At 38.1% G+C, this 26,342-nt stretch overlaps 2 protein-coding genes and 1 long non-coding RNA gene across 3 annotated transcripts in view; 1 reads left to right on the top strand and 2 right to left on the bottom strand.

The window, feature by feature from the left end:
* The window catches only part of LOC110972062 (diacylglycerol kinase beta), a 134,495-nt gene extending 123,042 nt beyond the window's left edge, over positions 1-11,453 (bottom strand). The window contains exon 1 of the mRNA XM_051958715.1: positions 11,094-11,453. The gene's annotated coding sequence lies outside the window, so the exon portion shown is untranslated. The remainder of the gene's footprint in view (positions 1-11,093) is intronic.
* LOC127537056 (uncharacterized) lies at positions 3,836-10,430 on the top strand. The gene is made up of 2 exons (XR_007946451.1): positions 3,836-8,157; positions 8,188-10,430. It is a non-coding gene; the product is annotated as an uncharacterized LOC127537056 (long non-coding RNA).
* A 9,573-nt stretch (positions 11,454-21,026) lies between the features above and the next one.
* On the bottom strand, positions 21,027-25,238 carry LOC110966195 (gamma-crystallin B-like). Its single transcript, XM_022215485.2, has 3 exons — positions 25,171-25,238; positions 23,627-23,869; positions 21,027-21,361 (listed from the first exon to the last, which is right to left on the bottom strand). The coding sequence occupies exons 1-3, from the start codon at positions 25,186-25,188 to the stop codon at positions 21,089-21,091; spliced, it is 534 nt and encodes a 177-aa protein (XP_022071177.1). The 5' UTR covers positions 25,189-25,238; the 3' UTR covers positions 21,027-21,088.
* Positions 25,239-26,342: the final 1,104 nt, after the last annotated feature.

Here is a 26,342-nt window from a genome sequence, read left to right on the forward strand (position 1 = left end):
ATGTTTTTAGTGGTGATTTTATGGATTTTTGTGTTGATGTCATGTTTTTAGTGGTGATTTTATGGATTTTTGTGTTGATTTCATGTTTTTTAGTGGTGATTTTATGGATTTTTGTGCCCATTTTGCATCATTTACTGCTCATTTTACATTTTTTGCTGCTATTTTGCATATTTTTGTGGTGATTTTCTGTCTTTTTGTTGTGATTTTATGTATTTTTGTTGTAAAAATGAGCAATAAACAATGCAGAATGAGTGTAAAAAGACATAAAATCACCATTAAAAGTTGCAAAATCAACACAAAAAGATGCAAAACAAGCGCATAAACATTCAAAATTGGCAATAAAGCTGCAGAATAATCACAAAAAGATGCAAAATTACTACAAAAAATGCAAAATGAGAAATAAAGGATGCAAAATGGGTACAAAAAAGCCATAAAATCACTGGTAAAATACATAAAACCAACACAAAAGCCATAAAATCACCATTGAAATACATAAAATCAACACAAAAAGATGTTTATTGCTCATTTCGTGTCTTTTTGATGACATTTATGTCTGTTTATGAGAACTTGGCATCTTTTGTGTTGGATTTTGCTTCTTTTTATTATGGTTTTGTGTCTTTAAATGGTGGCATCTTATGTTGTTATGAGATTATCACGTGAATCTGCAGCTGTTCTTGGTTTATCTGTTGGTTCTCTCAGTGTTTGTTTTAAACCCCAGTTGGCTGTAATGAGAAGCAGCAGCTCTACGGATCTCTGCTGCTTCTATTCCACCTTAAATCCGTCGTGTTTGCTCTTCATGAATTTGCTCTACAGCTGTTCCTATTACACATCTGTGGCCTTTTCCTACTCACCTCAGCTGCTGAATTATTCACAGATTCACTTTGATTATTTAATGTTTAATTCAAAAGAAAATGCATAAATTGGATGTAAAATATTCAAATGGCCTGGACCTCCAGAGAAGCTGCAGTTTGAGCAGTAATAAGAGCTCTGATGGAATAGAAGGAGCTCCAAACTAATCTGCTGTCAGCTTCCAGATCTCACATTCTCTCTAAATGTTTAGTTTTATTTGTGAAACAGGTTCATTGAGTTAAACATTACAGTTTTACCTGCAAGATAAAGACACATTTAAAACTGTCTAACGGGACTCTAAAATGACTTCAACCCTCAACGCAAAGCTGTGATGTTTCGCGGCAGAATGCAGAGACTTCATTGGCCGAGTAGGGTCACATGGGATGACTGAAGTCGTACCTCATTGGTCTGTTTCCTGAGCTTTTCCAGTAAACACCGTTCTAAAGCGCTGTAGGACGGTATGACTGCTCCTTTCCATGTTCACTGATGGGTAGTTTCATTTTCTACATTAAACTTTTAGTCTAGGGGTCACCAACTGATCCAGACCCAGACGCCTATAATCAGTAAACTGTAACAGGATTTTAAATTTGATGGGTTGTTTCTATTTTACCAATGAAGTACGACTTCAGTCATTCCATGTGACTGAAGGACGGTCTGACTGCTCCTAACAACCACTATGGTAAAGATCTGCTGGTCTAAAGAGAGAAACTCAACACGACACAACGTCCATCTATTCGTCTGTCTGTCTGTCTGTCTGCTTGTCTGTCCATCCATCTGTCAGTCCATCCATCTCTCTGTCTCCATTTGTTTGTCTGACCATCCATCCATCCGTCCTTTCATCTGTCCATCTATCCATCCATCCGTCTGTTGGTCTGTCTGTCCGTCTGTCAGTTTGTCTGTCCCTCCATCTGTCTGTCCATCCATCCATCCTTCCGTCTGTCCATCCGCTTGTCTGTCCATCTGTCCATCCGTCTGTCTGTTCATCCGTCCATCTATTTGTCTGTTCGTCCATCTGTCTGTCCGTCCATTTGTCTGTCCCTCCATCTGTCTGTCCATCCATCCATCCTTCCGTCTGTCCATCCGCTTGTCTGTCCATCTGTCCATCCGTCTGTCTGTTCATCCGTCCATCTATTTGTCTGTTCGTCCATCTGTCTGTCCGTCCATTTGTCTGTCCATCCATCCATCTGTTCATCCATCTATCCTTCCGTCTGTCTGACTGCTTGTTTGTCCATCCGTCTCTCTGTCTGTCCATTTGTTTGTCCGTCCATCCATCCATCCATCCATCCTTGCATCTGTCTGTCCATCCATCCATCCATCCTTGCATCTGTCCATCCATCCTTCCATCTGTCCGTCCGTCCATCTGTCCATCTGTCCGTCCGTCCGTCCATCTGTTCATCCGTCTATCTGTCCGTCCGTCTGACTGCTTGTCTGTCCATCCGTCTGTTTGTCATGTCAGCTGATGATGATGATCACATGATTGTGATCCTACCACAAATCCATCGCTGAGGACTTATCAGGACTTATCCATCAGAAATGATCCAGCGGTGTATCTGAGTGCTTTTCTTGTTTTATTTAGATTCATGAAGCTCACATTGTCGCCTCTCAGCTCGGTTTGGAGGAACCAGGAACACGAGGTTCATGCTAAAAGTTTCCATCAAACCGACCACCAGAACCTCCTGCTGCTGTGCAGGTGATCCTCCCTCTTCATTATTCCTTTTACTTTATGGAAAGCTCCAGTTCCACAGAGCATGATACTGCCACCTCCATGCTTGATGGTAGGTTCATGCAGGAACTAAAACTTTCACATCAAACCGACCACCAGAACCTCCTGCTGCTCCAGAATCCAACTCATGGAATCAACAAATGTTTCTAACAGAGATTTTTAATCCTGAATGTGTCTCTGTGGATCTACCTGAGGAGTGTTTCCTGTCTATCCCACCTGAGCAGCTCACCTGTCTGGCCCTCTGAAGGTGTCTGAAGGCGTCTTAAGGTGTGAACCAGAAGCTGCAGGATCCTTCAATGTGAAAATGAAGAGAGACGAGTGGACAGCAGCCTCCAGCTCGTCTGCTGCTTGAACTGAGGTGGGATTTAAATGTCACTGAGACCTGGGATAGGCACAGATTTGACATTCAAATCAGTCATGGAGTGATTTTACCAGCGAAGGTTCAGGATCCTTGCAGACGTTGAGCAGGTGGAGAGCAGCAGAAACTTCGACCAGCATGAATCTGAATGACTGGAAATAGGAATGAAGCGGCAGATCAGTAGTTTGTTTTAAATATGGATAAATATCTGGATTTAGACATTTGTTTGTATTTATTTTATTGTAAAATCACACAGTATTTTTACAGCATGTAAATTAGCAAAAAATATACCACATGTATTGTTATTTGTAAGAAAAAATCTGCATAAGAAGAATTTAAAAATGTTACATTTTTAAACTGGTATTTTACAGATTTTTCTAAAAAAAAATAAATAAAAAATACAGATAATATTGAGTAAAATCACCAAAAAACACAACATGAATTTACATGGCATCCAAAATTTTTTTTAAAAAAATTAAAAACTAAATAATGTAAACATCAAAAATCTGTAGTTTTATACACTGTAAATATTTCTTCTTTTATAAGTTTTTTTTAAATGATTGGACTGTTTTTAAACCAGTAAAATATAGCTATTTTACAGATAAAATAATTTTATTTTTATGTTGATTTAAATGCAGAAAGAAAAGTCTAATTTTGGAACAAATATAATCAAATGTTAATTTATTTAAAAAAATAAAATATATATAATTTTGGAAAAATACAGATGTTGAATGTCAATTTATTTTCTTTAAATTATTATTATTATTATTAACATTATTAATAAATTATAATAATAACAATAGAAAATAATTAAAATTCACATTCAACATCTGTATTTATATCTGTATAATACTGAATAATAATTAACAGTAACAATAATAAAAATATATTATCATTAACAGTAATAGTGATAACATATATTATTATCATTAATATTAATAATAGTTGTTTTTTAAGATGATATATTTTTTAATAACGTAATAATGTGCTGTATTATTATTATTATTGTTGTTATTATTAATATCGTTTTTCTGGTTTTCTTTGTGATTTCTGTTCATGGCTGCATTTGCTGATATTTTCACAGTTTTAAACGTTACACTATTCCATTTTTATGTATTTCTTCCAGCACCGGCTCCATGTTATTATTATTATTGTTGTTTTTTACAGTGTCTGAGGGGCTCCATGTTATTAGTGTTGTTGTTTTTTTTAACATGTTCTTCATGATTGTTGTTTTACGTGTCAAGGTGAAGCAGCAGCAGGAATCAGCCCAAAGAGGCTAAAATAAGCTCTCAGGAGGAGCAGCAGACTTCAGGGTGACGCCGACTCCCTGCAAAGGTAGTAATTGGGTTCCTGAGATTGTTTTTTCTCCTCTGAATTAAACCTCGGTGGAGCTGAATTCACTCCGTGGGAACAGAAGAAGCTGCCAAGTGCTCCTCCGGCGTCGCTGTGTCTCAGCAGTTTTTAATTAAAACGCTCCATTTGTGCTCCGATCGCTGGCTGGGAGAGAAATCAGCAGAATGAGCGACGGATCGTCCTGCTGGCTCAGCTTCATGCTCCGCTACCTCCTCTTTAAAACCACATCTGGAGAAACCTTAGAAACGCTGCTCTACAGAGAAGCAGCAGCAGAAACAGCTCAGGTGTTGATTCACCTGTTAGACGATGACCAACAGAACAAAAAGCTCCATGAAATTCTGATCTCATGATTCAGAACAGTTGATAAAGCCACCCAGAGTTTCCCACAATGCACCAGGAGAGGCAGTGAACAGCTGATGGTCACCAACCAGCAATGTTTCCCATCATGCATCAGACAGATGAGAGTTAATCATGGACTGGAGGCATTTTCACAGATTTCTAACTGTTATTTAATAGTATTAAGAAGTATTTTATACTACAATGTTTGGCAATGAATTTACACATATACAGCTTCTCAAGTCTACTTTACTTCTGTCTTCCACTTGACCTAAAACCCAGAGGAGACCAGAAACCATGAAACTATAAAAAACATGAAACCAAGAAACCAAGAAACCATTAAACCAATAAACTAAGAAACTACTAAACCATGAAACTTAGTAACCCTTAAGATGCTTGATGTTTGGGTTTCTTCTCTTTCCATTCTGTCTTTTGCTTCCTCCTTCGTCTCGGTGGTTTCCTTCCATCATGGACTGGTTTCCTTCCATCCTGGACTGGTTTCCTTCCATCCTGGACTGGTTTCCTTACATCCTGGACTGGTTTCCTTACATCCTGGACTGGTTTCCTTCCAGTCGGAGGTCTGAAAGTGTCTCGGTCTGAGCAGACCGTAAAGATAATTTGTGACTCGTTTTATCTGCTCATATAAATAAACCCACATGATGGATGAGACCGTAGAACTTCCTGCTGGAGTCCAGACCGACCTGAAGGTTTTGCTGCAGAGAACCAAACCGATGTGTGAAGGATCTAAACTAGGACGTTCTGATGTTTACTGAACACATCTGTCACTTTATTGCTACAGATTCCTTCACTTCTCCTTGAATCAGAACATCTGCACCCTTCTTTCTTGGATCGTTCATTTCATCTGGTCCAGCAGATGCCTTCACAGAGAACCCTGCTGTTAGAAGAACACCATCAAAATGTATTCAGCACATTGTTAGATGTTATCTTTTGTTGCTCTTTTAGTATTTCCTTTTGGAAATGTTTGTACTTCCTATTTTCTTGATGTTTAATTCCTGCTCCAGAACTCCTGTGTGTCTGTTGGAGCACAAACGACAAATAAAACCCTGAACTAGAACCGAAATGTTTGTGTAAAAAGAACAGCCGAGCAGATAAAACCACTTCAAGCCGACAGCAGACTTATTTATTCTTCTTCAGCCTCCTGGCAGCTTTTATCCCAGTGAGGCGTTTAGGGACCGTAGTAATAATGTCCTTCAATGAGCAGATGTTCTACCTGTTAGGAGTTCATTCTGAGCAGATCATTGGACTGATGCCAACACTTCAGGACTTCATTATTTCTCTTGTTCTGAACGACTAAAACCCGCTGGTTTCATCCTGGTACCTTCATGGAGCCTCGACGTTTCCTGACAGATAGAAAAGATTCAGGTCCTCAACATAACGTTCAGGTCTGAGTTTATCTCCTCATAACGTTCAGGTCTGAGTATCTCCTTATGATGTTCAGGTCTGAGTTTATCTCCTCATGGTGACGTTCAGGTCTGAGTTTATCTCCTCATGGTGACGTTCAGGTATGAGTTTATGTCTTGATCATGATGTTCAGTTCAGCTAAACAGACGTTGAACTCAGTTTATGTTTCCCAGAATAGACTCTGATCCACTGACGTTCAGGAGGAGCTCAGATTCCAGCAGTCGGAGAAGAACTGGAGCTTCTATCAATAGATTCTCTTTGGGAACCTCGGACTCTATTATGGGCTGTTTGTCTCCATGACGACGTTTCTCCACAGAAAAAGCTCGTTTCTAAAAACACAGTGAGTGAACCGGAAGGTCAAACCTCAGAGTCTTCATCTGAACAGAAGCAACCAGAACCTCAGAGACACTGAAGTCAGAACATCTCAAACCAAAACATCACGGTTATCTTCTAGATGATCACATTTAAATCTGTGTGACTCTACAGGAGAACCTGAGATGTCCTTTCTGACAGTATGACTAAAACTCGTTCTTCATCTGGCGTCTACAGTTCCAGAGACATACAACAACATGCTGCTGTTCCACCAGAAACTTTCTGAAAAAGTGACGTAAACCAACTTCCTGTTTAGCTGCAAACCTGTAGCATCTTAGAGCAGATATTTATCTCAGTCCAGCAGAGTTCTATGAACCAGCACCAGACAACTTATATCTACAGAACATCTGGTTTGTGTAGATTCATCCAGGTCATGGTGATCGTAGGAGCTTCAGTAGAAACCAACGGGATGTCTCTGGTAGGTTCTTGAAGACATTTCACCTCTCACCCAGGATCCTCTGGTAGGTTCTTCAAGATGTTTCACCTTTCGTCTTGGATGTGGACTCCTCTAGTAGGTTCTTGAAGATGTTTCACTTATTGTCTTGGACATGGACTTCTCTGGTAGGTTCTTCAAGATGTTTCACCTCTAATTTTGGATGTGGACTTCATTTCACCTCTCATCCAAGATGAGAAGTGAAACATCTTCTGGAACCTAACAGAAAGGTCCGTGCCCAAGGCGATAAGTGAAACATCTTCAAGAACCTACCGGAGAAGTTCAGTTGGTTTCTCCTGAAGCTCCTATGATCACAGTGTGTTTTTGTTGCAGATATGAACACTGGTTTTGTGGTTTGTTCTGCAGGTTTTTCAGGATTTTTGCGACCGCAGCATCGCTTTTTAAATCCACCTTCAGTTAATGTTGTGTCATGAACAGTTTGAACTTCAGTCAGACGTGCTGCAGAATCTAAGATTGCAGTTTTAGTTTCAGAAGATTTAAAAATCAATGAATTGTTCGACTTTCAGGTTGACGAACTCTAACAGTGAAATTTAGGACGTTCCGTGTTGGTGGGAATGCATGGAAGTCAGAATGACTGAACATCTGTGGAAGCTTCTGCTGATCTGCTCACAGTGTGGGTTCCTCACTGCAGGTTAAAGCATCTTTATAGAGTCTGAAGCAGACCCAAACATGGCCACGGTGACGCTGACATTCTCCTCTGTTTGTTTGGTGGTACCAGCTGTTGGAGCAGCAGAAGGACGGAGTGTTGTAGCAACAGGAAGCAGCTAAACGCTAAAATCAACACCAGCCCAGGAACACGCACAACGTCCTCAGCAGCTCAGATCAGGAACACGCCAGGGTTGCTGGGAAACGTGCTGCAAACACACACCTCACACACACACTTTACAACACACACACACACACACACCTCACACACACACTTTACAACACACACACACACACACACACACCTCACACACACACTTTACAACACACACACACCTCACACACATCACACACGCTATTTCTGCTGCTGAGGCCAGAAGGTGTTTTTCTGCTTATACATATCACACACATTACATACATGACACACACCACATACACACATTACATACATGACACACACCACATACACACATTACATACATGACACACACACACAGTGACTGATTGTGCCCCTGGATCTAGGAGGTGTTTTTCTGCCAGTTCTAGATCTAGGAAGCGTTTATCTGCCGGATCTATCTCTCGGAGGTGTTTTTCTGCTGGTTCTAGCTCTAGGAGGTGTTTTTCTGCCGGTTCTAGCTCTAGGAGGTGTTTTTCTGCCGGTTCTAGATCTAGGAGGTCTTTTTCTGCCGGTTCTAGCTCTAGGAGGTGTTTTTCTGCCGGTTCTAGATCTAGGAGGCGTTTTTCTGCCGGTTCTAGCTCTAGGAGGTGTTTTTCTGCCGGTTCTAGCTCTAGGAGGTGTTTTTCTGCTGGCTCCTCATCAGCATGCAGCAGCAGCAGCAGGATGATGAAACCGGAGCTATAAATAGATCCTCCCAGGATCCCCTGTTTCTCTCTGCTCTGCTCCAATAAAACTCTGTTTGCTTTGGCAGCGAGGAGCTCCTGAACCATCTGTGGCTCTGCTTCAGAACAAACAGAATCAGCTGATAAATCAGAGCTGAATGGTAAAAATAGAGAACAGCTTCAGTGTGATCAGGAGACTGCATCTGCAGCAGAAGGAGTCCTGCAAATGGTTCATGTTCAGGTTGAAGGAAACAGCAAATACCAGAGGACAGGAGATGTTTGAAGAACTAGAAGGTCCTCTAGAGACGCTCCAGAACTACAGCTTCTAGACCAGCTGCAAAAAACCCCACCAAAGTACAATGATAGAAAAGATATTTAGCTCTGTGTTCAGGCAGCAACAATCAGAGCTCAAAAATGAAGCAAATGCGATGGATCTAAACAGTCTGAACTCCAAGCAGCAGATTCTGTCTTGTTTTATCTTCACTGTGGCTCATTTTAATGTCCTGAAGCTCTGAGGAACCAGAACATCATGAAGAACAATGATGGAGGTGTCTTTTGACAGCAGGACTCACTTAGATGAGGCTCTAAATGTACATAAATCAACTTCAGAATAGGTTAGAATGGCAAAATGTGATCTAAAAGGACAAAACTTTATTCAAAGGGACTTGAACTTTGAATAATCTGATCTAAAAATGCTCACAAAATAAAAACCAAACATGAAATAAAAGAATGTAGACGAAAACAAAGAATGTAGACAAAATAAAAGAACAGAGACGAAATAAAAGAACGTAGATGAAATAAAAGGATAGACACGAACTAAGAGAATGGAGAAGAAATAAAAGAACGTAGATGAGTTAAAAGAACGTAGACGAAATAAAAGAATGGGGGCTAAATAAAAGAACAGAGACAAAATAAAAGAATGGAGACCAAAAAGAATGTAGACAAAATAAAAAACAGAGAAGAAATAAAAGAATGGACATGAAAGTTTATCCTTATCCTTAAATAAAAGAACGGAGAAGAAATAAAAACGTAGACGAAATCAAAGAACGTAGACGAAATAAAAGAGCAAACACTAAATAAAAGTACGGAGAAGAAATAAATGAAAGAACATGAAATCAAAGACCTGAGATGAAATCCAGAGCAGCGTTTTTACCTTCTGACTCGTTTTAACTCACTGAGGTTCATTTTTAAAATCCTGCAGCTCTGAGGAATCAGAACATCACGAAGAACGATGGAAATGTCCTCTGCAACATCAAATGTGAAGAAACAAGATGGAGACCAACAAAAACGGGACTTTAAAAGACAGAATGAGGACCAAACTGACAGTCTGTGGACGAATCATCTCCATTTTCTGTTCTGTCTCGGTCTGGTAGTTCTTCTATGTGTTCATGTTCATTTTGTATCTATTTTTTTCTGCTTTGCGTCTTTTTCAGCTCATTTTGTGTGTCTTTGTTGTTATTGCATTGTATAGTTGTTCTTTTGCGTCTTTTTCTTTACACTTATTTCCTGGTTTCCTGCTGTCAGAAGACATCTCCATCATTCTTCTTCATGATGTTCTGGTTCCTCAGAGCTGCAGGACTTTAAAATGAACCACAGCGAAGACAAACGAGACGAAGTTACGCAACACGTTAAATAACAGCTAAAGAGACGACATCTGCAGCCTGAAACCTCCGAGGAACCTCCAGAGATCCAGTCTGAGCCAGATGAGGCTCCATGATGATCCAGAAACACTCAGAGAGAAACAGTAGAACCTGAACAGACCGATGGACGCTTCGTTAGGAGAGTCCAACGGACCGATGGGCGCTTCGTTAGGAGAGTCCAACGGACCGATGGACGCTTCGTTAGGAGAGTCCAACGGACCGATGGACGCTTCGTTAGGAGAGTCCAACACACTGATCAAAGATCTCCACGGTGCTGAGGTTACAGCTGAGGAATAGAACACTCTAGACGGGATTTAGCTTCAAACTGATGTGACTTTATTCGCAATTTTTGGCTTTTTTTAAGCATGTAAATCATATATAGATAATTTTTTTCTTGATTTTTTTGGTTAACGTAGAATTAAAAAAAAAAAAGGGAAATCTGTAAAATAAACAAAGAGTAAAATAAATAAATAGTGAGGTAAAATAAATTAATAAGAAATAAATGAATAAATAAATAGTAAAATAAATAGATAAATATTAAGGAAGACTAAATAACTTAACAGTAAAGTAAAATGGATAAATAAATAAATAAATAGTAAAATAAATAAATAGTAAAGTATAATAAATAAATCAATAGTAAATCAAACAAATAGATAAATATTAAGGTAAAACAAATAAATAAATAAATTGTAAAATAAAAATGGAAAATATTAAGGTAAATAAATACATAAATTGTAAAATAAAAAAATTAAAAATATTAAGTCAAACTAAATAAATAGTAAAATACATTAATTAAAAGTAAAGTAAAATAAATAAATATTAAAATAAATAAATAACAAAATAAATAGGTAAGTCAAATAAATAAATAAGTAAATAGCAAAATAAAATCGATAAATTATAGTAAAGTAAAATAAATAAATAAATAATTCACAAAGTTAAATAAATAAAACAGTAGACGTTCTTCCAGAAACGTTTCCTTTAACTCCTAACCAACGTGTTTTTCTCTATCTTGGTTCCAGAAGGTTTCTGATGAGCTGACGTTAGCTCGTGGAGCTGCTGAACCTGAAGCAACATTTTCAGATTGAAGGAGTAAAAACTCACCTGCTGGTGTGAAGCTCAGGTTCAGGATCAGGATGAGGGAAATCCAGACTGGTTTCTGTTCTTCAGCTTCAAATCAGCTGGAACCTCCTGAAGGGTCTGCTTCCTGTCAGCCGCTCACATGTCCAGGAGGAGGAGACACCTGGAGGTCTGGAGGCTCCACCTGAACAACCGTCACATCCTCAGCTCCAGGATCAGGGAGACGGTTTCCATGGCGACGCTGCTTCTCTGACGTCACGTCGCTGAGAATGAAGGTCTCCCAGCTCCTCCTCTGGTTTATTTACAGCAGCTTCACCTTCTACCAAACATCTGGATGGTTTCTTTCTCCTGCTCCTCTGACAGCGGATCAGTCCGGGAGCAACTCTGCCTCCTGCTGGATTAATCAGAAACTGCAGAAGAACCCAGCCCGTTTATTAAATGCTCTGTTAGTAGAAATCCTACATTTAGATGGGTTTCAAAATAAAATAGTGTTTTAATTAGTCATAGGTGAAAAGTCGGTTTAGTTTTCTGCTGCTTCAAGACTTCAGTTTTCATCTAAAATATCCCATAATTTATGTCCTGATTGTATTTTGTATTTTTAAATTAAATCTGCAAAGTTATCGAACAAAAATAATAGAAAAACATTAATAAATAGAAGTGCTTCTTCTATTTATTAATGTTTCAAGATTATTATTATGGCCTTATTTATTAATTATTATTGCTTTTATGAGTTTATTATTATTATTATGGAATATTTGTATATGTATTTATTTATTCAATTATTAATTACAGAATCTGGTTAAAGCTTTAGTTTATTTTAATTTTTTTTTTTTTTTTTACAATGAGCCCTGTAGAATAAAATGACTTTAATGAGACATAATGATCTGAATTTATTCTGGAGGATTTTTAAAGCTAATTTTAATATAATTCATGTTGTTGCATCCAGCTGATGGTTTAAACATCTCCAGATGTTCAGGACTTCCTGAACAGATCTCGTCCATCTGCGTTCCTGAACTCCATCTGCTGCTATTTTAATCCTGTTTCATGTTTTTTCTCTTCTGCTGCCTTTAAAGCAAACTCTGGGCTCAGACTGCATTCTTTCTTCTCTGAGCTAAAAATAATGAAGGAACCAGAACGAGAACCTCCAGAAGAGCTTAAAGCTGCTGGGATTATTACTGTAATAATAATAATGATAATAATAATAATAATGATAATAATAATGGTAATAATAATAATAACAACAACAACAACAATAATAAGGATAATAACAATAATAATAATAATGTCACTAATATTGTTATTATTATTATTATGATTATTATTATTATTATTAATAATGATGGAACCCTCAGAGGACCGACCAGAAGCTCTCTGATTGGAGGAAACTCTGATCTGTCTGATTCTCGTCTCCATGTCGCTGTTCTACCCGACGACGTGTTCATCCGTCACCCCTTGTTACCGTGGCAACGCAGCCTCAGCACAGCCTCTAAACCACTGACTGATTTTCAGCCGGATCCACCGTCTGCAGATTTATTCTCTGAAAATACCACAGCTAAAGATTAACTCTACTAACGAGCATTAAGATAAATAACAAATAAATTAAATTTGAATTAATTTGATTTTATTATTTTTGTTTATTGAGTCATGAATTTACATCATTTATGCACTTTTACAATTCATTTTTAATATTTATTTTAGATTTATTTTTATAATTATTTCCATTTTTCATTAATTCATGCATTTATATTTTATCTTTACTTATTTTTTAAAAAATGTATTTAATCTTTATCTACATCAACTGAGACCCAGTTCTCATTTTACAAATAAATTCATTTATTTCTATATATTTTTATTGTTCTACATATTTAACACTTTATTTAATGTGATTATATCAAAATCAGAATCACTTTATTCATCCCCGAAGGGAAATTCTATCTTTCTATCTATATCTTTGGTTAAAGCTTTATGATTTTATTTATTCTTTTGTACATTTATTTTATTTTTTCTGTTATTATGTTTTTATTTATTATTTCACTTTTTCATGTATATTTTTATATCTATTTATTTGTTCTTTTATGTTTTTATTTTACCTATATTTATTGTTTATTTATTATTCATATTTTTGTTCATTTATTACTTTCCATCTTTTAAATTGTATTTGTTTCTATATTTATTTTTTATTTTCATTTATTTTTAAACCACAGTTATTGATTTATTACATAAATTATATTTATCACGTGTATTTATAAATTTCTATATTTATTTATTATTCATCCATTATTATGAAATTATTTCTACAATAATTATGTTTTTCTTTCAGACTTATTTATTTTTAAATCACTTCTACGTGTGTTTTTATTCATTTATTTATACACTTATTTTGACCCACATTTATTCTGTTATTTCTATATTTATTATTCATTCAGTCACACATTCCCTTTTAACAGCAGTTATTTGTTAATTTCTACATACACATATTTGATTAATTGTTAATTATTGCTTTATTAACATTCAGGTCCCTATTTTTAAATTGTGACTTGAAGAAGAAGAAATCTGCCGTCTTTTATTCATTAAATCACACCGACTGGAACTCCGGAATGAGAGATTAAATTACTGATAATAATAATAATAATAATTAAAAGCTAAAGTTAAATGGCGTTAATTTAAAGCAGTAATCAATAATACTTCCTTGTCAGCAGGTTTTCTTGGTTAGATGCTCTCTGTGTCCACATGGTGGCGCTGCTGAGCTCCTTCTACTGCTGCTGCTGCTGGTGTCCTGCAGGGTGTCCACATGGTGGCGCTGTGACAGTCCAGACAGACAGATAGATGTGTCCTGCTCCGTCCAAGAGTAAACAAAGAGGGTGCAGAACGTTCTGGAAGCTTTTTGTTGTCAGAGTCCAGAGTCAGCAGATCAGCAGCTGCAGCTCCAAAACACAGAATCATCAGCAGCTTTGTTCTGGAAGCCAGCAGGGACCAGCAGGTCACCTACAGGACACACTGATGTACAATAAATAAGTATAATAACTATAATTAATATTACCAGGTCACCTACAGGACACACTGATGTACAATAAATAAGTATAATAACTATAATTAATATTACCAGGTCACCTACACGACACACTGATGTACAATAAAAAAGTATAATAACTATAATTAATATTACCAGGTCACCTACACGACACACTGATCTACAATAAAAAACTATAATTATTACTATTAAAATTACCAGCGCACCTTCAGGACACACTGATGTAAAATAAATAACTATAATAATTATAATGATTATTATTAAAATTACCAGGTCACCTACAGGACACACTGATGTAAAATAAATAACTATAATAACTATAATAATTATTATTATTATTACCAGGTCACCTACAGGACACACTGATGTAAAATAAATAACTATAATAACTATAATAATTATTATTATTATTACCAGGTCACCTACAGGACACACTGATGTACAATAAATAACTATAATAATTATAATGATTATTATTAAAATTACCAGGTCACCTACAGGACACACTGATGTAAAATAAATAACTATAATAACTATAATAATAATTATTAATATTACCAGGTCACCTACAGGACACACTGATGTAAAATAAATAACTATAATAACTATAATTATTATTATTAATATTACCAGGTCACCTACAGGACACACTGATGTACAATAAATAACTATAATTATTACTATTAAAATTACCAGCGCACCTACAGGACACACTGATGTACAATGAGTAACAATCAGAACTCTAATACCTTTCTGATGCTGATGTCCAGTCAGAAACAGTGAGAGACACTGAATTATTATGAAAATTATTATTATAATCATAAATATTATTTTCTATTTATCGTTATTATTATTATTATTGTTGTTGTTGTTGTTGTTGTTGTTGTTGTTGTTGTTGTTGTTGTTGTTGTTGTTGTGAAGGAAGCATGGCTCTCTTTCCTCTTATTCAGATATTTCAGCTGAAGACATCCCAGAATATCCTGCAGGTTGCATCTGTCAGCTACAGTCCCCTTAAATCATCCTATAGATCCTCTGATCTTCCTCCTGGTGATCTCCTCAGATCTTCCTCCGGGTCTCCTCAGATCTTCCTCCTGGTGATCTCCTCAGATCTTCCTCCTGGTGATCTCCTCAGATCTTCCTCCGGGTCTCCTCAGATCTTCCTCCTGGTGATCTCCTCTGATCTTCCTCCTGGTGATCTCCTCAGATCTTCCTCCTGGTGATCTCCTCTGACCTCTTGTAATGGTAGCTCCTCCTAGTCTGAGAACATCCAGGTCTTCTGCCTCTAATGTGACCTGAGAACAGCAGAAGAAGAACCATGAGAGATTTTGCTGTAATAAGAACATGGTGTGGTTCAGATTAGATGTTTGGTCTGAAGATACGGAGCAGACCAGCTGTCTCCATATTCATCTGAATATTCCTCCCATAAACCTGGTTGAAGAGGATCCTCAGATGCTGCTGATGCTCACATCTCTTCTGACATCACTAAAGCTTCTTCTCAGCATGAACCAGCTCAGTCTCCAGAGGTTCTCCTCATTCTCTCTGAACATCTCAGAATTCCCAACAGTTTTCCTGATTCTGATCTTCCTGCTGAGGTTCAGACTGTCAATCTAAATAGTCTACCTTCATGTTATTAATATTAATATCATGTCGTTGCTCCATAAATAATTTATTCTAAACAAAAACACTTGAATGTTTTTAGTTCTTCCAGTAAATCAGTGATACTTCAGTGAAACCGACAAACGGCTTCTTCCTGTTTCTGGACTTTATTATAAAACAAACAGCTTCTGATGAACAGAGAAATATATTAAGAATAAAATAGAATGAAATCTGGCAGCCAGAACAAAAATATAAGTGGTGGATGAGATTAAAAAATTAATCTAGTTAGAGGCTTTGTAGTTAATCACATTTTTGTTAAAGATCAATATTTGACTCAATAAGTAAAATAAATGTTGACAGATGAATCAATGAATGAACATGTACATGTTTATAATTTAAAATTTATAACATCTGAAAACGGGACATGCAGAAAAAAGTGATTTTGGTGATTTAAAGCCTGGATTTAGTTGCTTTTTCTACTGTATGGAACATAATATAATAAGTAGTTAAAGGACCTTCAGAAAGCTAAAAATCCAGATTCATTCTGTTTTCATAGGTGCTGGGTCTTGGTGTATAATTTTTTACGTTTTAAAAAATGTATATATTTTTCATAAACTAAAAGTGTATAATTAAGTTATTAAAAGACAGACAGACTAACGTCACAGAACTCAGAGGAAAAACTTAAACAACAAAAATGTTTGTTTCATTTCTATTGATCAGCATTTTTCATCCATTTACTGCATTCACAGATTACTGCAAATTCAACCTGCAACAAGAAAAACACTCAGAGAGCAGTCCTCCTCCAAAGCTGCTCAGTCCTCTTCCAAAGCTGCTCAGTCCTCCTCCAAGGCTGCTCAGTCCTCTTCCAAAGCTGCTCAGTCCTCCTCCAAGGCTGCTAAGTCCTCCTCCAAGGCTGCTCAGTCCTCCTCCAAAGCTGCTCAGTCCTCCTCCAAGGCTGCTCAGTCCTCCTCCAAGGCTGCTCAGTCCTCCTCCAAAGCTGCTCAGTCCTCCTCCAAAGCTGCTCAGTCCTCCTCCAAAGCTGCTCAGTCCTTTTCCAAAGCTGCTCAGTCCTCCTCCAAGGCTGCTCAGTCCTCCTCCAAGGCTGCTCAGTCCTCCTCCAAAGCTGCTCAGTCCTCCTCCAAGGTTGCTCAGTCCTCTTCCAAAGCTGCTCAGTCCTCCTCCAAGGCTGCTCAGTCCTCCTCCAAGGCTGCTCAGTCCTCTTCCAAAGCTGCTCAGTCCTCCTCCAAGGCTGCTCAGTCCTCCTCCAAGGCTGCTCAGTCCTCCTCCAAGGTTGCTCAGTCCTCTTCCAAAGCTGCTCAGTCCTCCTCCAAGGCTGCTCAGTCCTCCTCCAAGGCTGCTCAGTCCTCCTCCAAGGTTGCTCAGTCCTCCTCCAAAGCTGCTCAGTCCTCCTCCAAGGCTGCTCAGTCCTCCTCCAAGGTTGCTCAGTCCTCCTCCAAAGCTGCTCAGTCCTCTTCCAAAGCTGCTCAGTCCTCCTCCAAAGCTGCTCAGTCCTCCTCCAAAGCTGCTCAGTCCTCCTCCAAGGTTGCTCAGTCCTCTTCCAAAGCTGCTCAGTCCTCCTCCAAGGCTGCTCAGTCCTCCTCCAAGGCTGCTCAGTCCTCCTCCAAGGTTGCTCAGTCCTCCTCCAAAGCTGCTCAGTCCTCCTCCAAGGCTGCTCAGTCCTCCTCCAAGGTTGCTCAGTCCTCCTCCAAAGCTGCTCAGTCCTCCTCCAAGGCTGCTCAGTCCTCCTCCAAGGTTGCTCAGTCCTCCTCCAAAGCTGCTCAGTCCTCCTCCAAGGCTGCTCAGTCCTCCTCCAAAGCTGCTCAGTCCTCCTCCAAAGCTGCTCAGTCCTCTTCCAAAGCTGCTCAGTCCTCCTCCAAGGCTGCTCAGTCCTCCTCCAAGGTTGCTCAGTCCTCCTCCAAAGCTGCTCAGTCCTCCTCCAAAGCTGCTCAGTCCTCTTCCAAAGCTGCTCAGTCCTCCTCCAAGGCTGCTCAGTCCTCCTCCAAGGCTGCTCAGTCCTCCTCCAAGGCTGCTCAGTCCTCCTCCAGGGTTGCTCAGTCCTCCTCCAAGGCTGCTCAGTCGTCCTCCATGGCTGCTCAGTTGTATGACTTCCAACTGATGAAATCTTTACTAAAAATGACCTACGCTGAGTACAGGCATGTGTTCTGCATGTGTACATTATGTATGGATACCGGATCACATGACTTAAATATGTAGCAGGCGGCGGGAATTGATGGGACTCAGAAACACCCCCACAATTTAATCAGCTGTTCCTTGGATCAATTCTGATGGATAAGTCCTGATAAGTCCTCAGAGGTGGATTTGTAGTAGGATCACAATCAGCTGATGTAGTGTTCACTGGTTGTCATGGTTACAGTGACACCGTGACGCTATCTGGCAATGATACAGAAATCTTTAGCAAATCCGTGGATCCAGACTAAAAGCTGCATCGCTGCCAGAATCTAATCACTTGGTCCTTGTCTCATTTCTGACCTTCACTGGAAGTTTCATCCAAACATGTTTGTCTGTTTTTGAATAATGTTGCTGACAGACAGACAGACGGATGGACGGTGATTGTCATGTTCCTTAGCGAAGTAAAAATATGAATTTTAGAGGGAGGAAAACTGGAGGTCGTGTTAAGAAACAACAGGATTGTTCAACTGGACTTAGTTCTTGAAGACGGATGAGAGGTGGAGCGTCTTCAAGAACCTACAAGAGAAGCCCAGATAAGTTGAACTTCTCTTGCAGGTTCTTCAAGACGTTCTTGTGGTCCTCGTGTCATTTCTGACCTTCCCTGGAATTTTTATCCAAATCCATTTTTGAGTAATGTTGCTAAAAGACAAACTTACACCAATTGTTCTTTACGGAGTAATCATAACGATTACATTCAACATTTTAAGACTTTTTGTGAACTCAGGCACTTTTAATGTCTTCTAAAGTGGTCTATTATGGGATGGCTACACCGTTTACCAGGACTGTGGTAGCTAACGTTAGCTCTGATGCTAACAGCTACATGTTTTACATTGAGGCGATCAGAAAACAACCAGCTTTTATCCAAACTGCCATTGAGTTGAGTTTTAAAAGAAGACTTCCCTCCAACAATCTCGCCTTCCTTCACCTTTCTGACATCATGCAGTGGATCTTCTTCACGGCTGGAAAACAGACTTTAGATTCATTAGCGCCCCTACTGGCTGGAGTGTTCATCAGTGCTAGAAATTAGGGACCTGACAAAGGTTAATTAATCGTAATCAATGCCTTAAAGTCCCAGCTCTAAAAAATACATGAAAAAACTATAACAAATACTGAAAGCTAATTATATTTTTATATGATGTACATACTGGTTAAATAAATAAATACCTGTAGATATTATTCATATTATTTTGGCAGGATTTTTTTTAGGCAATATGTAAATTAACACATTTTCTCTTTATTTCTTTTTTTTCAGTTTTAAACACAGTAAGGAACAGAATACAGTCATACACGGTAAAACAATAAATGATTATTTATGAAAATACAGATTTTTGAAGACAACTTTGTTTATGTTTTGGCCATTCAACATAAATATTATTTTTTGTGATTTTGTTTAATTTCATGAGAGTAAATCTATAAAGACTAGGAGAAATGGATGTCTGAAATATTTTAAATACCAAATAAGTCTGGAGTTCTCCATAAATGCCATTTTTCTCTTGTCCCAGCCCCCTGATGACCATACTGGATCTATGATAAAACAGTTAGAATTAAATTTAAATCTACTTTTTTTGGATTGATTTTTTTGTTCAATCATGTCTGTAATTGTGGGAGCATTTTTTTAATCAACATAATCTTTTAAATAATAATTATTATACAACTTTTTTTAATGAAATGTTTCCCACAACATGCTAGCATAACCTGTTGACGACGTTGTTGTTGTTTTCTGTCTCGTTTTTGTCATTTTCTGTCTCTTTTCTATCATTTTATGTGTTATTTTTTATCATTTTCTGTCTCGTTTTTTTTATTTCTCTGTCATTTTTTCATTTTGTGTCTGGTTTTTGTCGTTTTTTTGTTTTGTTTTTTTGTCATTTTTTCTCGTTTTTCTATCATTTTATGTCTTGTTTTCATAATTTTCTGTCTCGTTTTTGTCATTTTCTGTCTCTTTTCTATCATTTTATGTGTTATTTTTTTATCATTTTCTGTCTCGTTTTTTTATTTCTCTATCATTTTTCATTTTGTGTCTGGTTTTTGTCGTTTTTTGTTTTGTTTTTTTGTCATTTTTTCTCGTTTTTCTATCATTTTATGTCTTGTTTTCATAATTTTCTGTCTCGTTTTTGTCATTTTCTGTCTCTTTTCTATCATTTTATGTGTTATTTTTTTATCATTTTCTGTCTCGTTTTTTTATTTCTCTATCATTTTTTCATTTTGTGTCTGGTTTTTGTCGTTTTTTTGTTTTGTTTTTTGTCATTTTCTCTCGTTTTTCTATCATTTTATGTCTTGTTTTTATAATTTTCTGTCTCGTTTTTGTTGTTTTCTGTCTCTTTTCTATCATTTTATGTCTTTTTATCGTTTTCTGTCTCGTTTTTGTCATTTGTGTCTTGTTTTTGTTGTTTTGTGTCTCGTTTTTGTCATTTGTGTCTTGTTTTTGTTGTTTTGTGTCTCGTTTTTGTCATTTGTGTCTTGTTTTTGTTGTTTTGTGTCTCGTTTTTGTCATTTCCTGTCTCTTGTTTTTGTTGTTTTGCGTCGTTTAAGTTGTATTCTGTCACGTTTTTGTTGTTTTGTCATGTTTTTTTTGTTTTGTGTTGTCTTGTGTCTTGTTTTTTTCGTTTCCATCCTCCATCATTCCTACAGAATGTGTAGATCAAAGCTATGTCCTCTCTTCTATTTTCCGTCTTTTCATCCATTGTCAGCCTTGACTGAATGTCTCTCTCTACCTCATATTATCAGGATCAGACTCATTCTTTGGACTGTTCTCCATCAGTGGTCAGCAGTAACAGCTAGCTAAATATCTAGCTTCTACTGCTGAGAAAAAGATCACATTAGCATGGATCAGAGTAGGGTTAGCAACAACACAGAAAACATGGAATAAAAATGAGCCAATCAATACCTATTATTGATCAATGTGGAGCAGAAAGCTGGAAAAAAGAAGGTCTAGTTTTCAGACATGTTGAAGCCCAAATGTCGTCCAGTTCTGGGATGATCCAAAGACAACAAATAAAAATGATCATATTTAAGAAGCTACAATAAGAGAATTCAGATGTTTTCCTCCAGAACTGATGAACTGAATGTTGGATGTTCAAATAAACTCCTGAAGTAAAAAAGTTTATTTAAAGAGATAAAACTGAGGACACGGATCACCAGCGTACCGACCACAATCCTTCTTTATTAAATGTGTTTAATGGCCAGAGCTGTGGAGCGTGAGGCTCTAGAAGTCGTGGACCCTTCGGCAGGAGCCCACATTGGGGTTCATGGCGGCCCACTCGGTGTAGCGCCGGTACTCCCCTCGCTCCAGCAGGTACTGCCGGCCGCGGTAGTTGGGCAGCTCGTAGAAAACCCAGGCGCCGTCCTGGACGTGGGCCGAGTGGACCTCGCGGAAATGCCAGCGTTCCTGGAGGTTGTTCACGTCTTCGGTGAGGTCCAGCATCTGGCCGTTGAAGTCGGAGCGCTCATAGACTCGAACCCTCCACATGCCGGAGGTCTGCAGGGAGAACAGCGGTCAGTTAGCACCGTTAGCTTCCTGGTTTATAATAAATCTGACTTTAGAGCAGCTGGAGAGCTTCAAGTTATCAGTTTATCTGCAGAGAAACTATAGGAAAGACCTAGAAAACACACAATGTATATTCAATAAAACACTAGACAAAGGAGTTGTACACAGCAGCTGCAGACAAGCTAAAGCTAAAAGAAAGAGACAGGAAATGACAAAAAAAAGACAGAAAACGACAAAAATGGGATTCAAAAGGACAAAAACAAGACAGAAAACGACAGAAATAAGACAGAAAAGGACAAAAACGAGATTCAAAATGATAAGAACAAGACAGAAAACGACAGAAATAAGACAGAAAAGGACAAAAACGAGATTCAAAATGATAAGAACAAGACAGAAAACGACAGAAATAAGACAGAAAAGGACAAAAAACGAGAAAGAAATCACAAAAACGAGACACAAACTGACAAAACAAGACACAAAATGACAGAAGCGAGACACAAAATTACAAAAATGCAACACAAAAAAGCCACAAAATGTCCAAAAAATCAAGACGAAGTGACAGAAGCAAGACATAAAACACCACAAATTAGACACAAAGCAACAAAAACAAGCCAAAAATAACACAAATTGACAAACAAGACACAAAACAAGACAGAAAATAACAAAAAAATAGACATAAAATGACAAATAATAAAACAAAATGACAGAAAAAAGATCAAACAGCACAAACAAAACACCAAATGACACAAACTAGACACAGAACACCAAAAAATACGACAAAATGACACAAATGTGACACAAAACAACAAGAGCAGGTTGTTGGAGGTCCATCCAGCATGGTGGAACATCTTCCTGCTGATGATGAGCAGAGCAGAGGAAACGTCTGGAGATATGGAGATAGAAAAACATCTCCAGGATGAGGAGATCCTAGAAGCTTCAGGAGAAACCAACTGGAGGTTCTGGAAGACGTTTCTAGAAACATTAGTGCAGAGTTTAGCATCTGAGGAGACATGGAGATGGAAAAACATCTACAGGATGAAACAATATGACCACAAAGAGACACAAAACAACACAAACAGACAGAAAACATCACCAAAATGATCACAAAACAAGAAACGAGACAAAAATAAGAGACAAAAGACAATAACGTATGTGAAACTCATCCAAGTTGACTCCAAATTTGTCCAAAAATGCTGTAGAAATGTCCAGAACTATAAAAATAGATATTCAAAATGGCTCAAACTTTGTTAAAAATTATTTACTCAATGTCCAAAATGACAAAAAAAAACTTCAATGAAATAAAGTCAGCGTGGCTCAGAAACAGTGAACAGAGGATCTAGTTGGAGATCCATCCAGCATGGAGAAACATCTTTCTATCGGTGATGAGCAGAGTAGAGGAAAAGTCCATTTTACAGCTTTTCTGACAGGTTTCTTCACAGACAAATGAGTTCTTTTGGACTGTTTTGGTCATTTTTAGTCATTTTGATCAGGTTTTGAGTCTTTTTAGACGTTTTACTGTCATTATGGACAGCTTTCAAGTGTTTTTGGAAAGTTTTTGTCACGTTTGAAAGTTCATTTTAGATAATTTTCCCCAAAATATTGGAAAATTTCAGACTGCAAGAAAAATCTAACCTAGAAGATGATTTAAAAATTGTCAACAACAGTGTTAATTTGTCAAAAACGACTCAAAAAATCAACAAAAATCAGATACATTGGTCCAAAATGACTAAAAATTGCTAAAAATGAGTCCAAATTTGGCCAAATGACTCAAAATGGTGTGAAAAGATCATAAGACTGAAACCAAAGCTATTGGATGAATGAATAAATAAATGCATCATGGCTCAGAAACAGAGAACAGAGGACCTAGTAGTTGGAGATCCATCCAGCATGGAGGAACATCATTCTACTGATGAGGAGCAGAGGAGAGAGGAAAAGTCTGGAAACATGGAGATAGTCTAATTATTCTCTCAATTTTGGACAAACAAATGAAGAAATTTAACTTTTTTTTAACTTCCATCATTCTAACTGACAGAAGATGTTTCAGAGTTTGTTTTTGAGGTTTCAACTAACTTTGGAGATGTTTCGGATAAATTTGAGTCTTTACGACGTCATGTTGGACAGGTTTTCTTAAACATCTCTGAGTTCTTCTTCATGATGTTGTGGTTCCTCAGAGCTGCAGGACTTAAAAGGAGGAGTTAAATGAGATAAAGTTGATGAAAGACTCTCTCTGGTTGTGTTTCCTGTGAATGAACTCACGTTGCGGATCATCCTGCAGGACCGGACGCTGTCGTTGAAGCCCATCCAGCGCTGGTAGTCGGGGTAGTCCCCCCGGGTCAGGATGTACTGGTAGCCCATGTAGTTGGGCCTCTCGTACAGAACCCAGGCGCCACTCTCCACCCGAACCGAGTTACAGCGGCTGAAGTGGGCGTTGAGCTCTGGACAGTCGCTGTTACACTCATAGTAGCGCCCCTGGAAGTTCCTGTCCTCGTAGAAGATGATCTGCAACCACAAGACTTCATGAACCCTCAGAACAGTGATGTCAAACTTATCTTAGTTCCACATCCAGTCCAGTCTGATCTCCAGTAAAACCAGTAAAACCACTGCATAATATCCTCTAAACAACCACAATAACTCCTGATGGTTCCTTTGTTTTAGTGCAGAAACGTTCACATTTAAGGAATTATCTTTATACTAAACATCATGAACAACCTGACATTTATCAAGAAAAACAAATTCAAGTTTATCATTTCCACATTATAACTTCCAGATCACAGAGTGTCTACAAAGAAACACAACATTTAGTCACCTGGAACTGAACCAGAGAGGATTTTACTTTATGATCAAAACGACAAAAAGACAAAACATTTGAAAAATATAACAGAAATGAGAAACAAAATGACAAAAATTTGGACAATCAACACAAAAAAAGGGACAAAAAATTTGACAAAAAGTTACAAAGTTACTAAAACAGACAAGAAATTACACAAATGACACAGGCATGTCGTTTTGTGTTTCGTTTTGTAATATTTTGTCATGTTTTAATCGTTTTTTGGCTTTTTTGTCTGACATTTTTTGTCTTATATTTTTGATGTTTTGTGGGGGGTTTGACTCGCTTTTGTCTCATTTTTTTGCCATTTTTTGTCATTTATCCATTTTTTTGTGCTTTGTAACTTTTTTGTCTAATTTTTTGTGTCTGCTTTTGTTTCCTTTTATGTTGTTTCATTTTTTGTCCTTCCTGTCTCATTTTTTGTCATTTTGTGTCTGGTTTTTGTCATTTCTCCTTTTTTTGGTTGTTTTGTGTCTCATTTTTGTAACATTTTGTCTTTTTTGTTGTTTTGTGTCAGTAGTTTGTCGTTTTGATCATAAAGTAAAATCCTCTGTGGTTCAGGTCCAGGTGACTAAATGTTGTGTTTCTTTGTAGACACTCTGTGATCTGGAAGTTGTGATGTGGAAATGATAAACTGAGGATGAATGTGGATGAAACTGAATCTGAATGTTTTGTAAAAAGACAATTCCTTAAATGAACATTTTTTCCACTAAAACAAAGGAACCACTAGGAGTTGTGGTTATTTACAGGTTATTATGCTGTGGTTCTACTGGAGCTCAGACTGGACTGGATGTGGTCCTGAACTCAGATGAGTTTGACTCTCCTGCTCTAAAGGTTAAGCACAGTCACAGGTTCTGACCCGTTTCTGAGCAGGACGACAGCAAAAACTCAAAACGTCCAACACTGGTGTTCCTGCAGCTCTGAGGTTTAAGGTGGAAGCTGAAGCTCTGTAGATAATAAAGTCATCTCCTACCTTTCCCATTCGGTCCATGTTCGGGCCTCACACCAGCGTTTGGTTCTTCCTCCACATACACGACGCTGCAGCGGCTCAGATTTATATCCTAACAGTATGTGGGCTCTCTAAATGCCCTGCCAGGGGCATCATTGTCATTTTAATTGCCTCAGCATTTATATCTGCACAATGGCTGATGCTGCAATTGTTTTAAACGCTGGCTGTTTACCGCCATCGCTGACCTTTTGATCCGCCTGATTCCAGAAACCATTTATTGATCCGATTAAAGTGTTTGGCTGCTGCTGAGCTGATGAGGTGAGAGTCAGGAAACAGGACCTGACTGGACGATCCCACAGGTGATGCTGACGACTCACCTGGAGTCAGCTGACCAGAGCCCGACTCACCTGGTTAATAATCTGTACCTGGATCAGTTCAATTAATTTTTATTTACATAACTCTAATTACAGTTCAGACTGTCTCAGGATACTTTACAGAACCCATATGAACCCCAGAGAAAAAAACTCCCTTTTAACGGGAAGAAACCTGTAGCAGAACCCAGCTCTTTATGTGGGGAAACAGCTGCTGCTAGAAGGAGGTAGACAGGGACAGAAGAGGTAGAGGGATGGGGGAAGAGGGAGGTGGGGAACAACTAACATATAAAACACAGCTGGATACATGTATGATCAGACAGATGATACATACAAAGTAGAAGCTAACATGTAAACTGATCCATAGTTTCCTGTTCTGGTGTACAGCTCTGGCATTAAATCTACTGCATATATAGCTGGTAGTAAAATTCAAACAGTATGTAGAAGAACAGATCAAGTATAGTGAGGGTGATGCAGAGTAGACTGGTGGAAATGGGCAGCTGGAAGCAGTGGGCTGGAGGAAGGTCAGCAGCAGCATCCCACAGTGGACATGATGGAGACTGGACCAGCTGGTGGAACATCAACCACAGATCTGAAGCATCCAGCTCTGGGACCAGGGACACTCAGAGAAAGGACACAGGGAGAAACAGAGTTAGTGTAATACAATAACAGTATATAGTATTGCCTAAAGGAAGCTTGTTTAAAGTGAACAGTATTGGTCCTAAGACAGAACCCTGAGGGACTCCATGATTAACCTTAGCATGCTCAGATGACTCATTGTTGACATGCACAAACTGGAACCTATCTGATAAGTAGGATTTAAAC

The sequence above is a fragment of the Acanthochromis polyacanthus genome, chromosome 14 (genome assembly GCF_021347895.1).
Source record: "Acanthochromis polyacanthus isolate Apoly-LR-REF ecotype Palm Island chromosome 14, KAUST_Apoly_ChrSc, whole genome shotgun sequence".
NCBI lineage: Eukaryota > Metazoa > Chordata > Actinopteri > Pomacentridae > Acanthochromis > Acanthochromis polyacanthus.